This window comes from Oncorhynchus clarkii, chromosome 31 (genome assembly GCF_045791955.1).
Source record: "Oncorhynchus clarkii lewisi isolate Uvic-CL-2024 chromosome 31, UVic_Ocla_1.0, whole genome shotgun sequence".
Taxonomy (NCBI): domain Eukaryota; kingdom Metazoa; phylum Chordata; class Actinopteri; order Salmoniformes; family Salmonidae; genus Oncorhynchus; species Oncorhynchus clarkii.
This window is the reverse complement of record NC_092177.1, coordinates 13,710,480-13,731,454: the sequence shown is the minus strand read 5'-3', so window position 1 is coordinate 13,731,454 and position 20,975 is coordinate 13,710,480. Positions and strand designations below refer to the sequence as shown.

At 49.6% G+C, this 20,975-nt stretch overlaps 1 protein-coding gene across 24 annotated transcripts in view; it reads right to left on the bottom strand.

Moving 5' to 3' along the window:
• Positions 1-20,975, bottom strand: part of LOC139390939 (ankyrin repeat and KH domain-containing protein 1-like) — a 65,447-nt gene that overhangs the window by 14,814 nt on the left and 29,658 nt on the right. For 8 of the 24 annotated variants that reach the window (XM_071138349.1, XM_071138344.1, XM_071138348.1 and 5 more), the window contains exons 10-31: positions 20,681-20,872; positions 19,017-19,126; positions 17,888-17,984; positions 17,323-17,450; positions 16,755-16,898; positions 16,530-16,635; positions 14,636-14,913; positions 13,843-14,133; positions 12,268-12,715; positions 10,311-10,453; positions 10,016-10,127; positions 9,668-9,813; positions 9,369-9,511; positions 8,946-9,159; positions 8,585-8,760; positions 8,259-8,421; positions 7,986-8,081; positions 7,303-7,612; positions 6,898-7,094; positions 3,699-3,994; positions 2,836-2,988; positions 2,323-2,472 (exon numbers count right to left, since the gene is read on the bottom strand). In XM_071138349.1, coding sequence (XP_070994450.1) covers positions 2,323-2,472; positions 2,836-2,988; positions 3,699-3,994; positions 6,898-7,094; positions 7,303-7,612; positions 7,986-8,081; positions 8,259-8,421; positions 8,585-8,760; positions 8,946-9,159; positions 9,369-9,511; positions 9,668-9,813; positions 10,016-10,127; positions 10,311-10,453; positions 12,268-12,715; positions 13,843-14,133; positions 14,636-14,913; positions 16,530-16,635; positions 16,755-16,898; positions 17,323-17,450; positions 17,888-17,984; positions 19,017-19,126; positions 20,681-20,872 — 4,093 coding nt within the window. The remainder of the gene's footprint in view (positions 1-2,322; positions 2,473-2,835; positions 2,989-3,698; positions 3,995-6,897; positions 7,095-7,302; positions 7,613-7,985; positions 8,082-8,258; positions 8,422-8,584; positions 8,761-8,945; positions 9,160-9,368; positions 9,512-9,667; positions 9,814-10,015; positions 10,128-10,310; positions 10,454-12,267; positions 12,716-13,842; positions 14,134-14,635; positions 14,914-16,529; positions 16,636-16,754; positions 16,899-17,322; positions 17,451-17,887; positions 17,985-19,016; positions 19,127-20,680; positions 20,873-20,975) is intronic. The other 16 variants (XM_071138352.1, XM_071138351.1, XM_071138358.1 and 13 more) reach the window with 11 other exon arrangements.

Here is a 20,975-nt window from a genome sequence, read left to right as displayed (position 1 = left end):
TATTAACCTTTTAAATATGTAGAATCACTCAGATCAGTGGTTCCCAAACTTGTTATTGACCTGTACCCCTTCAAACATTCAACCTCCAGCTGAGTACCCCCTCTGGCACCAGGGTCAGCTGTACCCCCTCTGGCACCAGGGTCAGCTGTACCCCCTCTGGCACCAGGGTCAGCTGTACCAGGGTCAGCTGTACCCCCTCTGGCACCAGGGTCAGCTGTACCCCCTCTGGCACCAGGGTCAGCTGTACCCCCTCTGGCACCAGGGTCAGCTGTACCCCCTCTGGCACCAGGGTCAGCTGTACCCCCTCTGGCACCAGGGCCAGAGCACTCTCAAATGTTGTTTTGTGCCATCATTGTAAGCCTGTCACACACACACACGACAATACACTCATTGTTATGTTTAATAAATGTAAGTTGTCATCATAACCCAGCTCGTGGGAAGTGACAAAGAGCTCTTTAGGACCAGGGCACAAATAATAATAATCAATCATTTTGCTCTTTATTTAACCATCTTACATATAAAACCTTATTTGTTCATTAAAAAGTGTGAATAACTCACCACAGGTTAATGATGTGTGCTTGAAAGGATGCACATAACTCTGCACTGTTGGGTTGTATTGGAGAGAGTCTCAGTCTTAAATCATTTTCCATACCGTCTGTGCCTGTGTTTAGTTTTCATGCTAGTGAGGGCCGAGAATCCATTCTCACATAGGTACGTGGTTGCAAAGGCCATCAGTGTCTTAATGTGATTTGCCAAGGCAGGATACTCTGAGTGCAGCCAAATCCAGAAATCTGGCAGTGGCTTCTGATTAAATAAAATTTTCACAGAACCGCTTGTTGCAATTTCGATGAGGCTCTCTTGTTCAGATATCGGTAAGTGGACTGGAGGCAGGGCATGAAAGGGATAATGAATCCAGTTGTTTGTGTCATGTTTTGGGAAACTACCTGTGTAATTGTGCACCCAACTCTCTCAGGTGCTTCGCTATATCACATTTGACATTGTCCGTAAGCTTGAGTTAATTTGCACACAAACAAATCATACAACGATGGAAAGACCTGTGTGTTGTCCTTGTTAATACAGACAGAGAAGATCTCCAACTTCTTAATCATAGCCTCAATTTTGTCCCGCACATTGAATATAGTTGAGAGTCCCTGTAATCCTAAATTCAGATCATTCAGGTGAGAAAAAACATCCCCCAGACAGGTCAGTCGTGTGAGAAACTCGTCATCATGCAAGTGGTCAGACAAGTGAAAATGGTCAATAAAGAAAACTTTAAGCTCGTCTCTCAATTTAAAAAAAAAGTGTGTCAATACTTTGCCCCTTGATAACCATCGCACTTCTGTATGTTGTAAAAGCGTTACATGGTCGCTGCCCATATCATTGCATAGTGCAGAAAATACACGAGAGTTCAGGGGTCTTGATTTAACAAAGTAAACCATTTTCACTGTAGTGTCCAAGCTGTCAGGCAGTCCTTTGGCAGCAAGAGCCTCTCGGTGGATGCTGCAGTGAACCCAAGTGGTGTCGGGAGCAACTGCTTGCACACGCGTTACCACTCCTCTATGTCTCCATGTCATGACTTTTGCACCATCAGTACAGATACCAACACATCTTGACCACCAAAGTCCATTTGATGTCACAAAGCTGTCCAGTACTTTAAAAATATCCTGTCATGCTGTCCTGGTTTCCAGTGGTTTGCAGAAGAGGATGTCTTCCTTAATTGACCCCTCATAAACATAATGGACATATACCAGGAGCTGTGCCAGGCCCGCCACTTCTGTTGACTCATCCAGCTGTAACGCATATCATTCACTGGCTTGTATGCGAATCAGCACTTGTTTCAAAACATCTCCTGCCATGTCACTGATACGTTGTGAAATAGTGTTGTTTGATGAAGGCATTGTCTGTATCGTTTTTTTGTCCTTTTCCCCCAGCATTGTCCCAGCCATATCCACGGCAGCAGGAAGAATGAAGTCCTCCACAATAGTATGGGGCTTGCCTGTCTTAGCCAGTCCCCCACAATAGTATGGGGCTTGCCTGTCTTAGCCAGTCCCCCACAATAGTATGGGGCTTGCCTGTCTTAGCCAGTCCCCCACAATAGTATGGTAAATGTATAACCCCGTTGGAAAATATAAACATACTGTGAATCCCATTTTTATTCGGGGTACCCCCAGCGGCCTTGCGCATACCCCTGGTAGTTTGGGAAAAACCTGACTGGGATAAATCAACACATAGCTATTACCCTTTTCTCTGCTTTCCTCCTGTTCAGTTCTCTACTCTGCTGACTGGTGTAATAGTGTGCTGCCGTCCCCTCCCTGTCCCTACCTGATGGTGATCATTCTCTCTCCGTTCTTGTCTTTCTGTTTGTCCACATCGATGTGCGCTCCCGTCACGTCCTGTATAGCTGTGATGTTGCAGCCTCCTCTACCCATGATCCTCGACACCACCGAGGCCGGGACCGACAGCTTCTTGGACCTGCAGCCCAGAGAGAGAGAGAGAGATTCATATGGGGTTTAGAACCGGGCCAAAGCACAAAATCTATGCGGAGCCACAGGCCTGACAACTTACAGGCCTGACAACTTCCTCATTGTCTAAAATAGTGGTTCCCAACCAGGGGTACTTGGCCTATCCACAGTGGGGACTAGAGAAGACTCATGAGACCAAAGGCCTACTGATAAAATACACAAGGGGGTACTTCAGGGGTACTCCAGGCAGAGCAAAATTCAGCTGGTGCTACAGTAACCGAAGACGGTTGGAAACCACTGGCCTAAAATTACCTATAGATTAACTTGAAGCATTTCCAGATGGATTTTATGGATGGAATGTGTGTCTACCCACCGTCTCACCACCTCCTTCCAACCCTCCTCTCTCTTCTGTCCCCTCTTGGGGCTGGTGAGGCTCTTGCTGTTGGAGGATGTGACGGGTAGCGACATGGTCTTAAACTGAGACGGTACAGAGCTGCTGGGGGTCAACTCACTCATGTCTGGAGCTCTGAGAGGGACAGAGGGAGAGAGAAAGGGGTTAAAGGTCAGATTCACAATTAATACGGTTGCAGTTTTTAACTACGTACTTGTATTAGAAATGTACTGTTCTGTGTGATTGGTGGTGCTTGACCAGCTCCTTTAGGAAAACTACAGTTCTGTGTGACTGGTGGTGCTTGACCAGCTCCTTTAGGAGAACTACAGTTCTGTGTGACTGGTGGTGCTTGACCAGCTCCTTTAGGAAAACTACAGTTCTGTGTGACTGGTGGTGCTTGACCAGCTCCTTTAGGAAAACTACAGTTCTGTGTGACTGGTGGTGCTTGACCAGCTCCTTTAGGAAAACTACAGTTCTGTGTGATTGGTGGTGCTTGACCAGCTCCTTTAGGAGAACTACAGTTCTGTGTGACTGGTGGTGCTTGACCAGCTCCTTTAGGAAAACTACAGTTCTGTGTGACTGGTGGTGCTTGTCCAGCTCCTTTAGGAAAACTACAGTTCTGTGTGATTGGTGGTGCTTGACCAGCTCCTTTAGGAAAACTACAGTTTTGTGTGACTGGTGGTGCTTGACCAGCTCCTTTAGGAAAACTACAGTTCTGTGTGACTGGTGGTGCTTGACCAGCTCCTTTAGGGAAACTACAGTTCTGTGTGATTGGTGGTGCTTGACCAGCTCCTTTAGGAGAACTACAGTTCTAACTCAAACCAAAGGTACTGCAGGTCACTCACTTCTGTGTAGGTTTGGAGATGGAGACGGTGACTGGGTGTAGCTGATGACAGTGTCTCTTCTCTGGGCCTGGCTGCAGGCTGTGAGAGGGGCCCGAGGACGAAGAGGATGAAGAGGAAGAGGAAGAAGAGGAGAGGTCAGGGAGGAAGTTGAGCTCCTGGCTCTTGCCCCCACTGCTGCTACTCTCACTGGCACAGTCGGTGCTGTCCAGGGGGTCTGAGTCGCTGGTGCCCCCTGCACCCCCGCTCCGTGGGTCACCATGGATCTTGTTTGCCTTGTGTTGTGCCAGCACCACCTGCTGGACAGAGATGGAATTTTCACTGATTAGACACCTTGATTGACTTGCTTTGACTGTTTGACAGTAGAATTGTGAAAGGAAATGTGTATTTACAGCCTCCCAGAATTGTTTTTTTAAAAACACTGGCTTCACTCATCCTTGAATTTATCTACATTATATTTTACAGTCATGACCAGCAGTATGTGGACACCTGCTCGTCTAACAGCTCATTCCAAAATCACGGGGATTAATATGGAGTTGGTCCCCCTTTGCTGCTATAACAACCTCCACTCGTCTGGTTTTCCACTAGATGTTGGAACATTGCTGAGGGGACTTGCTTCCATTCAGCCGCAAAAGCATTAGTGAAGTCGGGTACTGATGTTGGGCTTTTAGTCCGGGCTCAGTCGGCATTCCAATTCATCCCAAGGGTGTTAGATGGTGTTGAGGTCAGGGCTCTGTGCAGGCCAGTCAAATTCGTCTATATCGATCTCAACAAACCCTTTCTGCATGGACCTCGCTTCATGCACAGGGGCATTGTCATGCTTAAACAGGAAAGGGCATTCCCCAAACTGTTGCCACAAAGTTGGAAGCACAAAATTATCTAGAATGTCATTGTATGCTGTAGTGATTTCCATTCACTGGAACAAGTCGCCTAGCCTGAAACATGAAAAACAGCCCCAGACCATTATTCTTCCTCCACCAAACTTTACAGTTGGCACTATGCATTGGGGCAGGTAGTGTTCTCCTGGCATCCGCCAAACCCAGATTTGTCTGTCGGACTGCCTGATGTGTGGCTGCTCGGCCATGAAAACCCATTTCATAAAGCCCCAGACAAAACAGTTCTTGTGCTGAAGTTGCTTCCAGAGACAGTTTGGAACTCGGTAGTGAGTGTTGAAACCGAGGACAAACTTTCTATGCGCTTCAGCGATTCCGTTCTGTGAGCTTGTGTGACCTACCACTTTGCCGCTGAGCCATTGTTTCTCCTAGACGTTTCCACTTCACAATAACAGCACTTCAAGTTGACCAGGGCAACTCTAGCAGGGCAGAAATTTGTTGAACTGACCTACTGGGAAGTTGGCATCCTATGACGGGGTCACGTTGAAAGTCAGAGCTCTTCAGTAAGGACTTTCTACTGCCAATGTTTGTCTATGGAGATTGCATTGCTGTGTGCTCGATTTTATACACCTGTCAGCAATGTGCGTGGCTGAAATAGACAAATCCACTAATTTGAAAGGGGTGTCCACACACACACACAAGTTTGGACACATCTACTCATTCAAGGGTTTTTCTTAATTTTTACATTGTAGAATAATAGTGACAACATCAAAACTATGAAACCAAAAAAAGTGTTAAACGAATCAAAAATATATTTTATATTTGAAATTCTTCAAAGTTGCCACCCTTTGCCTTGATGACAGCTTTGCACACTTGGCATTCTCTCAACCAGCTTCATCTGGAATGCTTTTCTAACAGTCTTGAAGGAGGTTCCACATATGCTGAGCACTTGGCTGCTTTTCCTTCATTCTGCGGTCCAACTCAACCCGAACCATCTCAATTGGGTTGAGGTCGGGTGATTGTGGAGGCCAGGTCATCTGATGCAGCACTCCATCACTCTCCTTCTTGGTCAAATAGCCCTTACACAGCCTGGAGGTGTTGGGTCATTGTCTTGTTGAAAAATAAATGATAGTCCCACTAAGCGAAAACCAGATGGAATGGTGAATCGCTGCAGAATGCTGTGGTAGCCATGCTGGTTAAGTGTGCCTTGAATTTTAAATAAATCACAGACAGTGTCACCAGCAAAGCACTCCCACACCATAACACCTCCTCCTCCATGCTTCACGGTGGGAACCACACATGCAAATATCATCCTTTCACTCACACCGCAGTCTCACAAAGACAGGGCGGTTTAAACCAAATATCTCAAATTTGGACTCATCAGACCAAAGCACAGATTTCCACCGGTCTAATGTCCATTGCTCGTGCTTCTGGGCCCAAACAAGTCTCTTCTTCTTATTGGTGTCCTTAAGTAGTGGTTTCTTTGCAGCAATTCGATGATGAAGGCCTGATTCACGCAGTCTCCTCTGAACAGTTGATGTTGAGATGTGTCTGTTACTTGAACTCTGTGAAGCATTTATTTGGGCTGCAATTTCTGAGGCTGGTAACTCTAATGAACTTATCCTCTGCAGCAGAGGTAACTCTGGGTCTTCCTTTCCTGTGGCGTTACCAATGAGAGCCAGTTTCATCATAGTGCTTGATGTTTTTTGCGACTGCACTTGAAGCAACTTTTACATTTGACATTTTCCAGATTGACTGACCTTCATGTCTTAAAGTAATGGACTTTCGTTCCTCTTTGCTTATTTGAGCTGTTCTTGCCATAATATGGACTTGGTCTTTTACCAAATAGGGCTATCTTCTGTATACCCCCCTACCTTGTCACAACACAACTGATTGGCTCAAACGCATTAAGAATTCCACAAATTAACTTTTAACAAGGCACACCTGTTAATTGAAATGCATTCCAGGTGACTACCTCATGAAGCTGGTTGAGAGAATGCCAAGAGTGTGCAAAGCTGTCATCAAGGCAAAGGGTGGTTACTTTGAAAAATCTCAAACATATTTTGAGGTGTTAACACTTGGTTACTACATGATTCCATGTGTCATTTCATAGTTTTGATGTAGAAAATAGTAATAATAAAGCAAAACCCTTGAATGAGCAAGTGTCCAAACTTTTGACTGGTACGGTGTGTGTGTGTGTGTGTGTGTGTGTGTGTGTGTGTGTAAAATCTAAACGTGAATCTATACTTTAAATACACCAACCAACCGCCTGTGGGTCCTGCAGTATGATTGGTTAGTTAGTTACCTGTGGGTCCTGACATATGATTGGTTAGTTACCTGTGGGTCCTGTCGTATGATTGGTTAGTTACCTGTGGGTCCTGCCGTATGATTGGCTCGCTGGGGGAGCAGTCCTTGGTCTTGTTCTTCTTGCTCTTGCGGTTGGTGCTGGTCGTCGTGGCAACACTGGCCCTCTTGCCGAACACAGAGCTGAAGGAGGGCGAGGTGGCGGGAATACCGATTGTGGTGGTAGTGGTCGCACTGGGGGGGTCGATGGGGGGGTCCACTTCTGAAGAGCAGGAGGGATGAATGTAGAGTTGAAGAGACAGTTCCACAATATTACATAGACATGTGTTTCCTTACTTTGAAAACAGTCTACGGAAAAGGATTGACTGCAATCTACACTTAGCTTTTGTTAAACTAGCCACAGCAAACAAATGTTAATAATCAGTATTTTGGGAACAAAGGATAGATATTGAAATCAAGATATAATTTACCCTCAGCGGAGTCATCCTGCTTCTGCATCTCATAGTCCTCCTCCCCCTCCTCCTTGTTTGTCTTCTGCTCCTGCTCCTCCTCCTCCTCCTCCTCCTCCTGCTTTTTCTTCTGCTCCTCCTTCTTCTTCTTGCGTTTCTCCTTGCGTTTCTCTCTCTTGGCGGCCAGGGCCTGCTTCTTGCTCTCCTCTCTGGACTTCTCCAGGTCGAGCTCCTTGAGGAGAATGCTGGCGTTCTTGTTGGCTTCAGCAGCCTGCTGGTCTTTGGCTTTGACGATGGTCTCCATGCACTGATGGCACTTCTTCAACAACTCCTGAGAGAGGGAGGGATGGAGAGAGAGGGAGGGATGGAGAGAGAGGGAGGGATGAGAGAGAGGGAGGGATGGAGAGAGAGGGAGGGGTGGAGAGAGAGGGAGGGATGGAGAGAGAGGGAGGGAGGGATGGAGAGAGAGGGAGGGATGAGAGAGAGGGAGGGATGGAGAGAGAGGGAGGGATGGAGAGAGAGGGAGGGATGGAGAGAGAGGGAGGGATGGAGGGGGAGGGATGGAGAGAGAGGGAGGGATGGAGAGAGAGGGAGGGATGGAGGGGGAGGGATGGAGAGAGTTCATGGAGTTAGTGGACAACTCTTTCTAACCCACTGCCATACTTGCTCAAAGAGAGACCATTCCAAACCGGTGGTGGTGTTACCTTGTCAGCGATGGTGGCGATGTATCTCATACACTCAATGTCTGAGGGGAACTGGTTGACCTCCTTTACCAGGTACTGAACCACCTTTACATGACCCTGAGAAACACAGACAAGGGGAGAGAGAAAATTAAAGACACCTGTAAAATAGGCCAATATTGTTTCAGGCTGGGAGCAGTAAAGGTATGGGGAAGACTGTAGGACCTGGTACTGGAACTAGGTTGTGAGAGGGCCAGGTGTTGCAGAGGGGAAGGGTCATCCTGCGACACGACCTACCTTACGGAAGGCAGCCATGAGCGGTGTGATCTTGCGGTTGTCTGCAGCGTCTACGTCGGCCCCAGCCTGCACCAGCAGCTGAACCACGTCAAAATGGCCGCCGTTGGCCGCCAGCCACAGAGGCGTGTTCCCTTTCTTGTTGCGAACATCAATGTGAGCCCCCCTGGAGAACGGAGGAAAACGGGGACAAGAGATAAACACAGGATAAAAAGATGAACGAGAGAATCAAAACATTACCTTTTAGGGAAATTCCTGGCTTCAAAATGAACACTCAGACAATGACCTTGATTCATTCAGAATGATTGATAAGTTGGTTTAATGCCCACCTGTTGATGAGCAGCTCACAGAACTTGTAGTGGCCCTTGTCTGCAGCGATGGTGAGGGCTGTGTCTCGGGACGAGGGGACAGGAGGGGCGTTGACGTCAGCCCCTTTATCCAGCAGCACCCGGCCCACCTCAGCATAGCCCCCTGACGCTGCCTCCATTAGAGGGGTCAGACCAGTCTACCAGGGGAGGGGGAGGTCAACATCACATTTACAATATGGGGTCAATCCCTCAAACACTTAGTCAGGCACTGGGAGTTGGAGTGACAATTCTCTAGTTAAGATTCACCAGAGCCTATATGTAACTTGGCTCTGGACTTGATATACTGCTATAATATGGACCGCGACCGGTTCTGTCTCCTCACCTTGGCTCTGTGCTCTACGTTGGCCTTGCGGTCCAGCAGCAGACTGACCACCTCAGCCCGGCCCTGGAAGCAGGCCAGAGTCAGAGCCGTGTTCCTGTTAGTCTCGATCTGAGCGTTGATGTCTGAGCCCATGTCCAGCAGCAGCTTGACCGCAGGGACGTGACCGTTCATCGCTGCCAGCATCAGGGGAGAGATACCCAGCTTACTGCCCGTCCTGGAGACAGGAAGATAGAGGGAGGATTTTATCAATTAGTGAGAGACGTGAGGGACTTTCACTACCAAACATGCAGTCATCCTTCATTTAAACAACCCAGTGCACATTTCTGATGTAAGAAATGCTATTTCATAAATACATGTATTTGTTGAAGACCTGGGAAAGTAGTGGTATCAGTAAAAAGAGAAGACGATGGCCCCGTCCCGTACCTGGAGTTGATCTCTGAGCCGGCGTTGAGGAGGATCTTGATGATGTTGACGTAGCCTCCGGACGCCGCCAGGCTCAAAGGGGTGTAGTCTGACACGTTACGATGTTCTTTATTAGCTCCTCGCAACAGCAACAACTCCACCACCTAGGAGAGGAGACAAGGAAATGTAAGTCTATTGTTTTCTCAATATGCTATTTCTGTGAAAGGGGAGTTGATTTAGATTCAATGTGGTGATTCATAGAAAGGAAGTACCATAGAATTACACACTATCAACACATTTAAATCAGAGCTCTGCTGTACCTCTTGTCGTCCCCCTGAGCAGGCCAGGGAGAGGGGCGTGTCTTTGGTTCTCTCCGACTGGGCCTCTATGTCACCCCCTTTATCCAGAAGGAGCTCCACCACCCCTACATGGCCCGCTGTCGCAGCCAGGATCAGAGGGGTGAAGCCTGGGCAGAGGACAAGGAGAGGGGGGGTCACAACCAGATATACAGATTCACCCAATACAATGTGAAGCACTTTGAACACTGTATAAATCCTGTCTTGGATGTATGAAAAAAATATTCCTGATTAATCAGAAAATAAAAGATGTCTGACGGATATACAGGACCAACTAACATTTAGAATGAACAGTAACTTTGTGTGTGTTACCCTTCTTGTCGCGATGCTCGATGTTGGCTCCTCGCGCGATGAGAACAGACACCAGCTCCTCGTGTCCTCCGGCACATGCCAGCGTCAGCGCTGTGTCATGGTTACTCTCCGTCTGAAAGGAGAGGGACACACACACATTTACAACAACGCTGTGTGTAGGTGTGTCTCTCAGTCTTGAATGTGTGTGTGTGTGTGTGTGTGTGTGTGTGTGTGTGTGTGTGTGTGTGACCATTGGCTTTACAGTACATGAGCATCGATATCCACAGCGCGTGTGTGTGTGTGAACAGTGGCTTACGTGTGCGTCGATGTCCACAGAGGGGTAGAGGGGCAGTGGGGAGGGGGGTGAACCCATACTGGAGGGGGTCTGTGACAGGGGGTCAGACAGGGGGGTTGGAGACGTTGTAGTGTTCAACATGGGTACTCTGCTGCCCACCGCTGCTGGAACAGAGAAACAAAAGGAGAGAAAGGGAAAAGTATAATTTGTTCATCAGTATTGTTCTTTCAAATCAGTGCAGTTGAAGAAAAGGAGACAAGGAGTATTCTAAGGAGGAAATAAGTTAAGACTTGAGATGCACCACCCACAGCTGTAAAACCACGCTACGCTGCACCTACCCACAGCAGGTAGAACAGCTGTAAAACCACGCTACGCTGCACCCACCCACAGCAGCTAGAACAGCTGTACGACCACGCTACGCTGCACCCACCCACAGCAGGTAGAACAGCTGTAAAACCACGCTACGCTGCACCCACCCACAGCAGCTAGAACAGCTGTACGACCCCGCTACGCTGCACCCACCCACAGCAGGTAGAACAGCTGTAAAACCACGCTACGCTGCACCCACCCACAGCAGGTAGAACAGCTGTAAAACCACGCTACGCTGCACCCACCCACAGCAGGTAGAACAGCTGTAAAACCACGCTACGCTGCACCCACCCACAGCAGGTAGAACAGCTGTAAAACCACGCTACGCTGCACCCACCCACCCACAGCAGGTAGAACAGCTGTAAAACCACGCTACGCTGCACCCACCCACAGCAGGTAGAACAGCTGTAAAACCACGCTACGCTGCACCCACCCACAGCAGGTAGAACAGCTGTAAAACCACGCTACGCTGCACCCACCCACAGCAGGTAGAACAGCTGTAAAACCACGCTACGCTGCACCCACCCACAGCAGGTAGAACAGCTGTAAAACCACGCTACGCTGCACCCACCCACAGCAGGTAGAATAGCTGTAAAACCACGCTACGCTGCACCCACCCACAGCAGGTAGAACAGCTGTAAAACCACGCTACGCTGCACCCACCCACAGCAGGTAGAACAGCTGTAAAACCACGCTACGCTGCACCCACCCACAGCAGGTAGAACAGCTGTAAAACCACGCTACGCTGCACCTACCCACAGCAGGTAGAACAGCTGTAAAACCACGCTACGCTGCACCCACCCACAGCAGGTAGAACAGCTGTAAAACCACGCTACGCTGCACCCACCCACAGCAGGTAGAACAGCTGTAAAACCACGCTACGCTGCACCCACCCACAGCAGCTAGAACAGCTGTACGACCACGCTACGCTGCACCCACCCACAGCAGCTAGAACAGCTGTACGACCACGCTACGCTGCACCCACCCACAGCAGGTAGAACAGCTGTACGACCACGCTACGCTGCACCCACCCACAGCAGGTAGAACAGCTGTAAAACCACGCTACGCTGCACACACCCACAGCAGGTAGAACAGCTGTACGACCACACTACGCTGCACCTACCCACAGCAGGTAGAACAGCTGTAAAACCACGCTACGCTGCACCCACCCACAGCTGTAAAACCATGCTACGCTGCACCCACCCACAGCAGCTAGAACAGCTGTAAAACCACACTACGCTGCACCCACCCACAGCAGCTAGAACAGCTGTAAAACCACGCTACGCTGCACCCACCCACAGCTGTAAAACCATGCTACGCTGCACCCACCCACAGCAGCTAGAACAGCTGTAAAACCACGCTACGCTGCACCCACCCACAGCAGCTAGAACAGCTGTAAAACCACGCTACGCTGCACCCACCCACAGCAGCTAGAACAGCTGTAAAACCACGCTACGCTGCACCCACCCACAGCAGGTAGAACAGCTGTAAAACCACGCTACGCTGCACCCACCCACAGCAGGTAGAACAGCTGTAAAACCACGCTACGCTGCACCCACCCACAGCAGGTAGAACAGCTGTACGACCACGCTATGCTGCACCCACTCACCTGCCATGATGTCATCCAGCGTGTCTGTAAGCGTCTGAGCGGGCGAAGCCACCATGAGTCCGTCTGGGGCCTGCTGCCCTACCATCCCTGGTCCTAACCCCTGACCTTGACCCTGACCCAGCATCTGGTGGCCCACCAGTACCCTCTGCAGCTCAGGGCTGGTACTGCCAGGGCAGGGGTAGTCAGCTGGGCACGGGCTGTACTCAGGTAGGGGCTGGATGGGTACGAAGGCAGTCAGGAGGGGGGGAGGAAGGGGGTGGAGATGGGAGTGGGGGGAGCATAGGGGATGGGGTGAGGGCGAGGGGGGCAGGGGGGGCTGCTGTCCATCCCTGTAGAGGATGGTGTCCACCTGGGGTAGTTTAGCGTAATCTTCCACCTCGTCGTCGTCGTCGTCATCATCATCATCATCCTCCTCATCTTCGTCATCCTGGAATAAGAATGAGGCAAACTTCTACAAATTAAGCATCTAAAAGAAACAGATCTCAAAACCCAGGAGGAATGTGACCAGGACAACTTCAGTCAGGATAAATAATGATTAGACTCCCTGGGGACGACAGTCGCGTCTCCATTAGACACTATCAGGGGGACGACAGTCGAGTCTCTATAAGACACTATCAGGGGGACGACAGTCGAGTCTCTATAAGACACTATCAGGGGGACGACAGTCGCGTCTCAATTAGACACTATCAGGGGGACGACAGTCGCGTCTCCGTTAGACACTATCAGGGAGACGACAGTCGCGTCTCTATAAGACACTATCAGGGGACGACAGTCGAGTCTCTATAAGACACTATCAGGGGGACGACAGTCAAGTCTCTATAAGACACTATCAGGGGACGACAGTCGCGTCTCCATTAGACACTATCAGGGGGACGACAGTCGCGTCTCCGTTAGACACTATCAGGGGACGACAGTCGCGTCTCCATTAGACACTATCAGGGGGACGACAGTCGCGTCTCCGTTAGACACTATCAGGGGACGACAGTCGCGTCTCCGTTAGACACTATCAGGGGGGCGACAGTCGAGTCTCTATAAGACACTATCAGGGGGACGACAGTCGCGTCTCCGTTAGACACTATCAGGGGGACGACAGTCGCGTCTCCGTTAGACACTATCAGGGGGACGACAGTCGCGTCTCCGTTAGACACTATCAGGGGGACGACAGTCGCGTCTCCGTTAGACACTATCAGGGGGACGACAGTCGCGTCTCCGTTAGACACTATCAGGGGGACGACAGTCGCGTCTCTATAAGACACTATCAGGGGGACGACAGTCAAGTCTCTATAAGACACTATCAGGGGGACGACAGTCGCGTCGCCGTTAGACACTATCAGGCGACAGTCGCGTCTCTATAAGACACTATCAGGGGGACGACAGTCGCATCTCCGTTAGACACTATCAGGGGGGCGACAGTCGCGTCTCTGTTAGACACCGGGGGGTGATATTATTAGACACCGGGGGGTGATATTATTAGACACCGGGGGGTGATATTATTAGACACCAGGGGGAAAATGGCGGAAAAGCAGAAACTCTTAACTAGTCAGAAATAACAGACCACCGCCAACAACTCCTAACCTCCTCATCATCCTCTTCTTCTTCCTCCTCCTCCTCTCTGTTCTCCTCGTCAGACCCTGTGTCCGACCCGGGCTGTGTGCGCGTGTTAATCCCTGGTGTTGCTGTGAGGACCCCAGGCATGGTAGTGTTGGCCCCTTCCCCCGGCCCTGGTCCCGGGCCCTGGCCTGCCTCCTGCTCTTCCTTCAGGCCCTTGGCCTCCATGTACTCTTTGGTGAACTGCTGCTGGGTCTTCAACTGCAGCTGGCGCTCCACCTTCTGCAGCTCCTTCAGGATCTTCTTCTTCTTCTGGACCTAGAGGACACAAGCCATGGGGGGATCAGACCCATAGTTCTATGTTCAGGTCTTGCTCATCCATTGGTTGAGAGATTTCATCGACCCATCAGATCCTATCAGACCTAGGTGGTGTTCATTAGGCACAAAACTAAATAAAATCAATAAAAAACGGAGACAAAACTACTTGGAATAAGAAATGCAAATTTTCGCTTTGGGTTGTACATTTTTTTTTGACAAGACTTTCCATACCTACCTGTATTGAGGGTCTATGACAGTGTTTCCCAAACTTGGTCCTCGGGACCCCAAAGTGTCCACATTTTGGGTTTTGCCCGAGCACCACACAGCTGATTCAAAAAAAGATGTATTATTTGAATCATTTTGCTCAGGCAAAAACCAAAAGGTGCACCCCTAGGGGTCCCCAGGACCAAGTTTGGGAAACGCTGGTCTATGACCTCATCAATAATTCAATAGGATCTCTCTGTGTTCCTATACCTACGAATGATCATCCGTCTGCTCTCACCTGCTCCTCCCGGCTTTTCTTCAGCTCTTCGATCTTGTCTTTGGTGAGCGGCTCTCCTTGGATGAGTTCCAGAGACTGCAGCTGGGCCTTCTCTATGGCTGAGATCCTCTGGCCCAGCTCATTAAGCTTCCCCTCGGTCTCCTCCACAATACACTCCAGGGGCTGGCACAGGTGGAAGGGGGGCAAGGCCTCTGCATCCCCGGGACCCGGGCCGGGACGTACCCCCCCTGGACTGGAGGGGCTGGAAGGGGTGGCAGCGTGTCTCTGCTTGGACGAACCTGCAGAGGGATGGAGGAAGAGGGATGAGAAGGATTGAGGGAGAAAGGGATGAGAGGAAGATTAGGTCACACTACAATAAAGTCAATTCCTCATCAGTTGAAGTCACGTCATCGTTAGACACTTTCGATATGTATACTGAAGCAAAATATAAACGCAACATGTTTCATGAGCTGAAATAAATTATCCCAGAAATGTTCCATACGCGTAAAAAGCTCATTTCTCTCAAATATTGTGCACAAATTTGTTTACATCCCTGTTAATGTGCACTTCTCCTTTGCCAAGATAATCCATCCACCTGACAGGTGTGGCATATCAAGAAACAGCATGATCATTACACAGGTGCTCCTTGTGCTGGGGACAATAAAAGGCCACAAATGTGCAGTTTTGTCACAACACAATGCCACAGATGTCTCAGGTTTTGATGGAGCGTGCAATTGGCATGCTGACTGCAGGAATGTCCACCATAGCTGTTGCCAGAGAACTGAATGTACATTTCTCTACCATAAGCCGCCTCCAGCGTCGTTTTAGAGAATTTGGAACTACGTCCAACCGACCTCACAACCGCAGACCACGTGTATGGCAATTTGAATGCACAGAGACACCGTGATGAGATCCGGAGGCCCATTGTTGTGTCATTCATCTGCCTCCATCACCTAATGTTTCAGCATGATAATGTACAGCCCCATGTCGCAAGGATATGTACACAATTCCAGGAAGCTGAAAATGTCCCAGTTCTTCCATGCCCTGCATATTCACCAGACATGTCTCCCATTAAGCATGTTTGGGATGCTATGGATCGACGTGTACGACAGTATGTTCCAGTTCCCGCCAATATCCAGCAACTTTGCACGATTGAAGAGGAGCGGGACAACATTCAACAGGTCACAATCAACAGCCTGATCAACTCTATGTGAAGGAAATGTGTCGCGCCAGATACTGACTGGTTCTGACCACGCTGGTTCTGACCATGCTTTTATATTTTTGCTCATACGTTTGCTCCCCGTTCATAACTGGCCCGGCCAGGGCTCCCCGTTCATAACTGGCCCGGCCAGGGCTCCCCGTTCATAACTGGCCCGGCCAGGGCTCCCCGTTCATAACTGGCCCGGCCAGGGCTCCCCGTTCATAACTGGCCCGGCCAGGGCTCCCCGTTCATAGCTGGCCCGGCCAGGGCTCCCCGTTCATAGCTGGCCAGGGCTCCCCGTTCATAGCTGGCCAGGGCTCCCCGTTCATAGCTGGCCAGGGCTCCCCGTTCATAGCTGGCCAGGGCTCCCCGTTCATAGCTGGCCAGGGCTCCCCGTTCATAGCTGGCCAGGGCTCCCCGTTCATAACTGGCCAGGGCTCCCCGTTCATAACTGGCCAGGGCTCCCCGTTCATAACTGGCCAGGGCTCCCCGTTCATAACTGGCCAGGGCTCCCCGTTCATAACTGGCCAGGGCTCCCCGTTCATAACTGGCCAGGGCTCCCCGTTCATAACTGGCCAGGGCTCCCCGTTCATAACTGGCCAGGGCTCCCCGTTCATAACTGGCCAGGGCTCCCCGTTCATAACTGGCCAGGGCTCCCCGTTCATAACTGGCCAGGGCTCCCCTTTCATAACTGGCCAGGGCTCCCCGTTTTACCTTTGCTGGTGACAGGTGGCGGGGGTGTGGTGATGTTGGAAGGGGCTCTGTCTGGCTCCTGGGGGGGCACCACCATGGCCAGGGCCTGGAATGGGACACGAGGAACCTGGGGATAGATGAGTGGTCGTAAAACATCAACCACTTTGACAACTAGTTAAACACAATTTCCATGCTGACCATTTCCTGTTTCAATAGCATAAAACTATTTCATGAAAAACATTTAACCTGAGAGGGGTCTTGTGAGGGGGGTGTGAGTTGGCAGAGGTCGGGCGCGGGGACAGACAGGATGTTGTTAGGGAAGTCTAGCAGGTAGGACACCACGTTGGTGTGGCCGCCCTTAGCAGCTTCAATCAGCATTGTCGAGCCGTCCTATTGGAGGAGAAACAGGAAGTGAGTGTAAGTCTACATGAGACTTCAAAGTTAACTTTTTCTATTCTGATACTGTTGTTACTATGGCTGAGATGAACAGCATCCTTATGAGTTTGATGGTGTGTGTGTGTTTTCTATCTTCAGTCTGTGTGTGGGGTCAGGTGTGTGTGTGTGTTTTCTATCTTCAGTCTGTGTGTGGGGTCAGGTGTGTGTGTGTGTTTTCTACCTTCAGTCTGTGTGTGGGGTCAGGTGTGTGTGTGTGTGTTCTACCTTCAGTCTGTGTGTGGGGTCAGGTGTGTGTGTGTGTGTGTGTGTGTGTGTTTTCTACCTTCAGTCTGTGTGTGGCGTCAGGTGTGTGTGTGTGTTTTCTACCTTCAGTCTGTGTGTGGGGTCAGGTGTGTGTGTGTGTGTGTGTTTGTTCTACCTTCAGTCTGTGTGTGGGGTCAGCTCCGTGCGTCAGCAGCAGCTCTACCACAGCCAGGTGTCCTCCAGCGCAGGCTAGAGACACCACCGTGTGGTCCTTGTTAGCCGTCGCTCTGTTCACATTAGCACCTGGACACAAAACACAAGAAAGAAACTTTCACTTTAAATTCACTTCTACGAATCAATAGTTTCAAAACAACAATAGTTCAAAATGAATGTAGATCCTATATGAGGGACTTGTACTTGTTTTTTAATGCAATCTAAGCCAAAGACTATTAGAACCAGGGGTTGGAACCAGTTCAGGAAACAGAACCGAAAACGAGAAAACAACATTGAGGAACGAAGGAGATTCTGGAACAAAACCATTATTTTGAAAGCATGGGGCCTGGTAAAACACATTTTACGTTCCCAAGCTTGGTTTTTTTCAGTCCCACAGAAAACACCACCAAAGCAGCTATGCAAAGCAGTCACTCTGACATCACCTACTCCTTCCAGTGGCTGCCATAGTAGGACATCGTTTTAACGAGGGCATTGTAGAGGGTTTAAAAAAAAAGATGCAGTCTAACCTAACCCACCCTTGCTGATGAGGAACTGCACGGTGCAGAGGTGTCCTGCTCTGGCTGCCTTCATCAGGGGTGTCCTCCCCCCCTCAGACTCATGCTCCTGGAGAACAGACAAACAGGAAGTGGATATTGGGAGGACATGGTCCACACACACACAGTTTTGTATTGCTATTCTTGTGGGGACCAAATAATTGATTCCCATCCAAAACTCTATTTTCCTTAACCCCTAAATCTAACCCTAAGCCTAACCCCAACCTTAATTCTAAATCTAACTCTAAGCCTAACCCCAACCTTAATTCTAAATCTAACCCTAAGCCTAACCCCAACCTTAATTCTAAATCTAACCCTAAGCCTAACCCCAACCTTAATTCTAACTCTAACCCTATAACTATACCTAAACCTAACTAACTCTAACCCCCAAGCCTAAAATAGTCATGTCCGAATGTTATAGTTTTACTATACTTGTGAGGACTACTGGTACCAACAAGGACAGTAAAACAAACACACACAGATTGATATGATGAAAGAGCTAACAGGGAAGGTCAAACACAGGGAAGGTCAAACACAGGGAAGGTCAAACACAGGGAAGGTCAAACACAGGGAAGGTCAAACACAGGGAAGGTCAAACACAGGTAAGGTCAAACACAGGGAAGGTCAAACACAGGGAAGGTCAAACACAGGGAAGGTCAAACACAGGGAAAATCAAACACAGGGAAAATCAAACACAGGGAAAATCAAACACAGGGAGATGGTGACAGAATGAGAGAGATAACAGGGAAGATAAAACACAGGGAAGATGGTGACAGAATGAGAGAGATAACAGGGAAGATAAAACACAGGGAGATGGTGACAGAATGAGAGAGATAACAGGGAAGATAAAACACAGGGAAGATGGTGACAGAATGAGAGAGATAACAGGGAAGATAAAACACAGGGAGATGGTGACAGAGTGAGAGAGATAGCAGGGAAGATAAAACACAGGGAGATGGTGACAGAATGAGAGAGATAACAGGGAAGATAAAACACAGGGAGATGGTGACAGAGTGAGAGAGATAGCAGGGAAGATAAAACACAGGGAAGTAAAAACACAGGGAGATGGTGACAGAATGAGAGGTAACAGGTGTTTGTGTACCAGATCAGCTCCAGTCTGCAGAAGAACGTCGGCCACGTCAGTGTGTCCGTTCTCACACGCGTACGTCAGCGCTGTGTCTCCTGTCGCCGTCGTAGCGTGCACATTTGCCCCTATAGAGAGAGTTCAGAGTTCAGAGCAGACAAAAAAAACTAACAAGCCCTGTTAAAAAGGTAGAAGTTGTCAACTTTACCTTCAACAGCCATCTGGTTTCTAGGCTAAGGCCTGGAGTCTCACATAAGTACTCTACAAAAATACTAAATATCAAACAAAGAATCCTCAGTATTTGACCAGCTCCAGGTGTTTATGTACCTGCAGTCGGGAGGTATTTGACCAGCTCCAGGTGTTTATGTACCTGCATTCGGGAGGTGTTTGACCAGCTCCAGGTGTTTATGTACCTGCAGTCGGGAGGTATTTGACCAGCTCCAGGTGTTTATGTACCTGCAGTCAGGAGGTATTTGACCAGCTCCAGGTGTTTATGTACCTGCATTCGGGAGGTATTTGACCAGCTCCAGGTGTTTATGTACCTGCAGTCAGGAGGTATTTGACCAGCTCCAGGTGTTTATGTACCTGCATTCGGGAGGTGTTTGACCAGCTCCAGGTGTTTATGTACCTGCAGTCGGGAGGTATTTGACCAGCTCCAGGTGTTTATGTACCTGCAGTCGGGAGGTATTTGACCAGCTCCAGGTTTTTATGTACCTGCAGTCGGGAGGTGTTTGACCAGCTCCAGGTGTTTATGTACCTGCAGTCGGGAGGTGTTTGACCAGCTCCAGGTGTTTATGTACCTGCAGTCGGGAGGTATTTGACCAGCTCCAGGTGTTTATGTACCTGCAGTCGGGAGGTATTTGACCAGCTCCAGGTGTTTATGTACCTGCAGTCAGGAGGTATTTGACCAGCTCCAGGTGTTTATGTACCTGCAGTCAGGAGGTATTTGACCAGCTCCAGGTGTTTATGTACCTGCAGTCAGGAGGTATTTGACCAGCTCCAGGTGTTTATGTACCTGCAGTCAGGAGGTATTTGACCAGCTCCAGGTGTTTATGTACCTGCAGTCAGGAGGTATTTGACCAGCTCCAGGTGTTTATGTACCTGCAGTCAGGAGGTGTTTGACCAGCTCCAGGTGTTTATGTACCTGCAGTCAGGAGGTATTTGACCAGCTCCAGGTGTTTATGTACCTGCAGTCAGGAGGTATTTGACCAACTCCAGGTGTTTATGTACCTGCAGTCAGGAGGTATTTGACCAGCTCCAGGTGTTTATGTACCTGCAGTCGGGAGGTATTTGACCAGCTCCAGGTGTTTATGTACCTGCATTCGGGAGGTATTTGACCAGCTCCAGGTGTTTATGTACCTGCAGTCAGGAGGTATTTGACCAGCTCCAGGTGTTTATGTACCTGCAGTCAGGAGGTATTTGACCAACTCCAGGTGTTTATGTACCTGCAGTCAGGAGGTATTTGACCAGCTCCAGGTGTTTATGTACCTGCAGTCGGGAGGTATTTTACCAGCTCCAGGTGTTTATGTACCTGCAGGTGTTTGACCAGCTCCAGGTGTTTATGTACCTGCAGGTATTTGACCAGCTCCAGGTGTTTATGTACCTGCAGGTGTTTGACCAGCTCCAGGTGTTTATGTACCTGCAGTCAGGTGGTGTTTGACCAACTCCAGGTGTTTATGTACCTGCAGTCAGGAGGTATTTGACCAGCTCCAGGTGACCCTCCTGTGCAGCCTCCATGAGAGGCGTGGAGCAGCCCAGCTCGATGTCGGCCCCGGCCTTGATGAGGAAGTCGGCCACCTCCAGGAACCCTCCACAGCAGGACAGCGTCAGGGCTGTTTCCTGGGTCTCCTCAGTCTGGGCGTTGATGTTCGCACCTGGAGGGGGAGGGAGGAGAGCGAGAGATGGATGGAGGGAGGAGAGCGAGAGATGGATGGAGGGAGGAGAGCGAGAGATGGATGGAGGGAGGAGAGCGAGAGA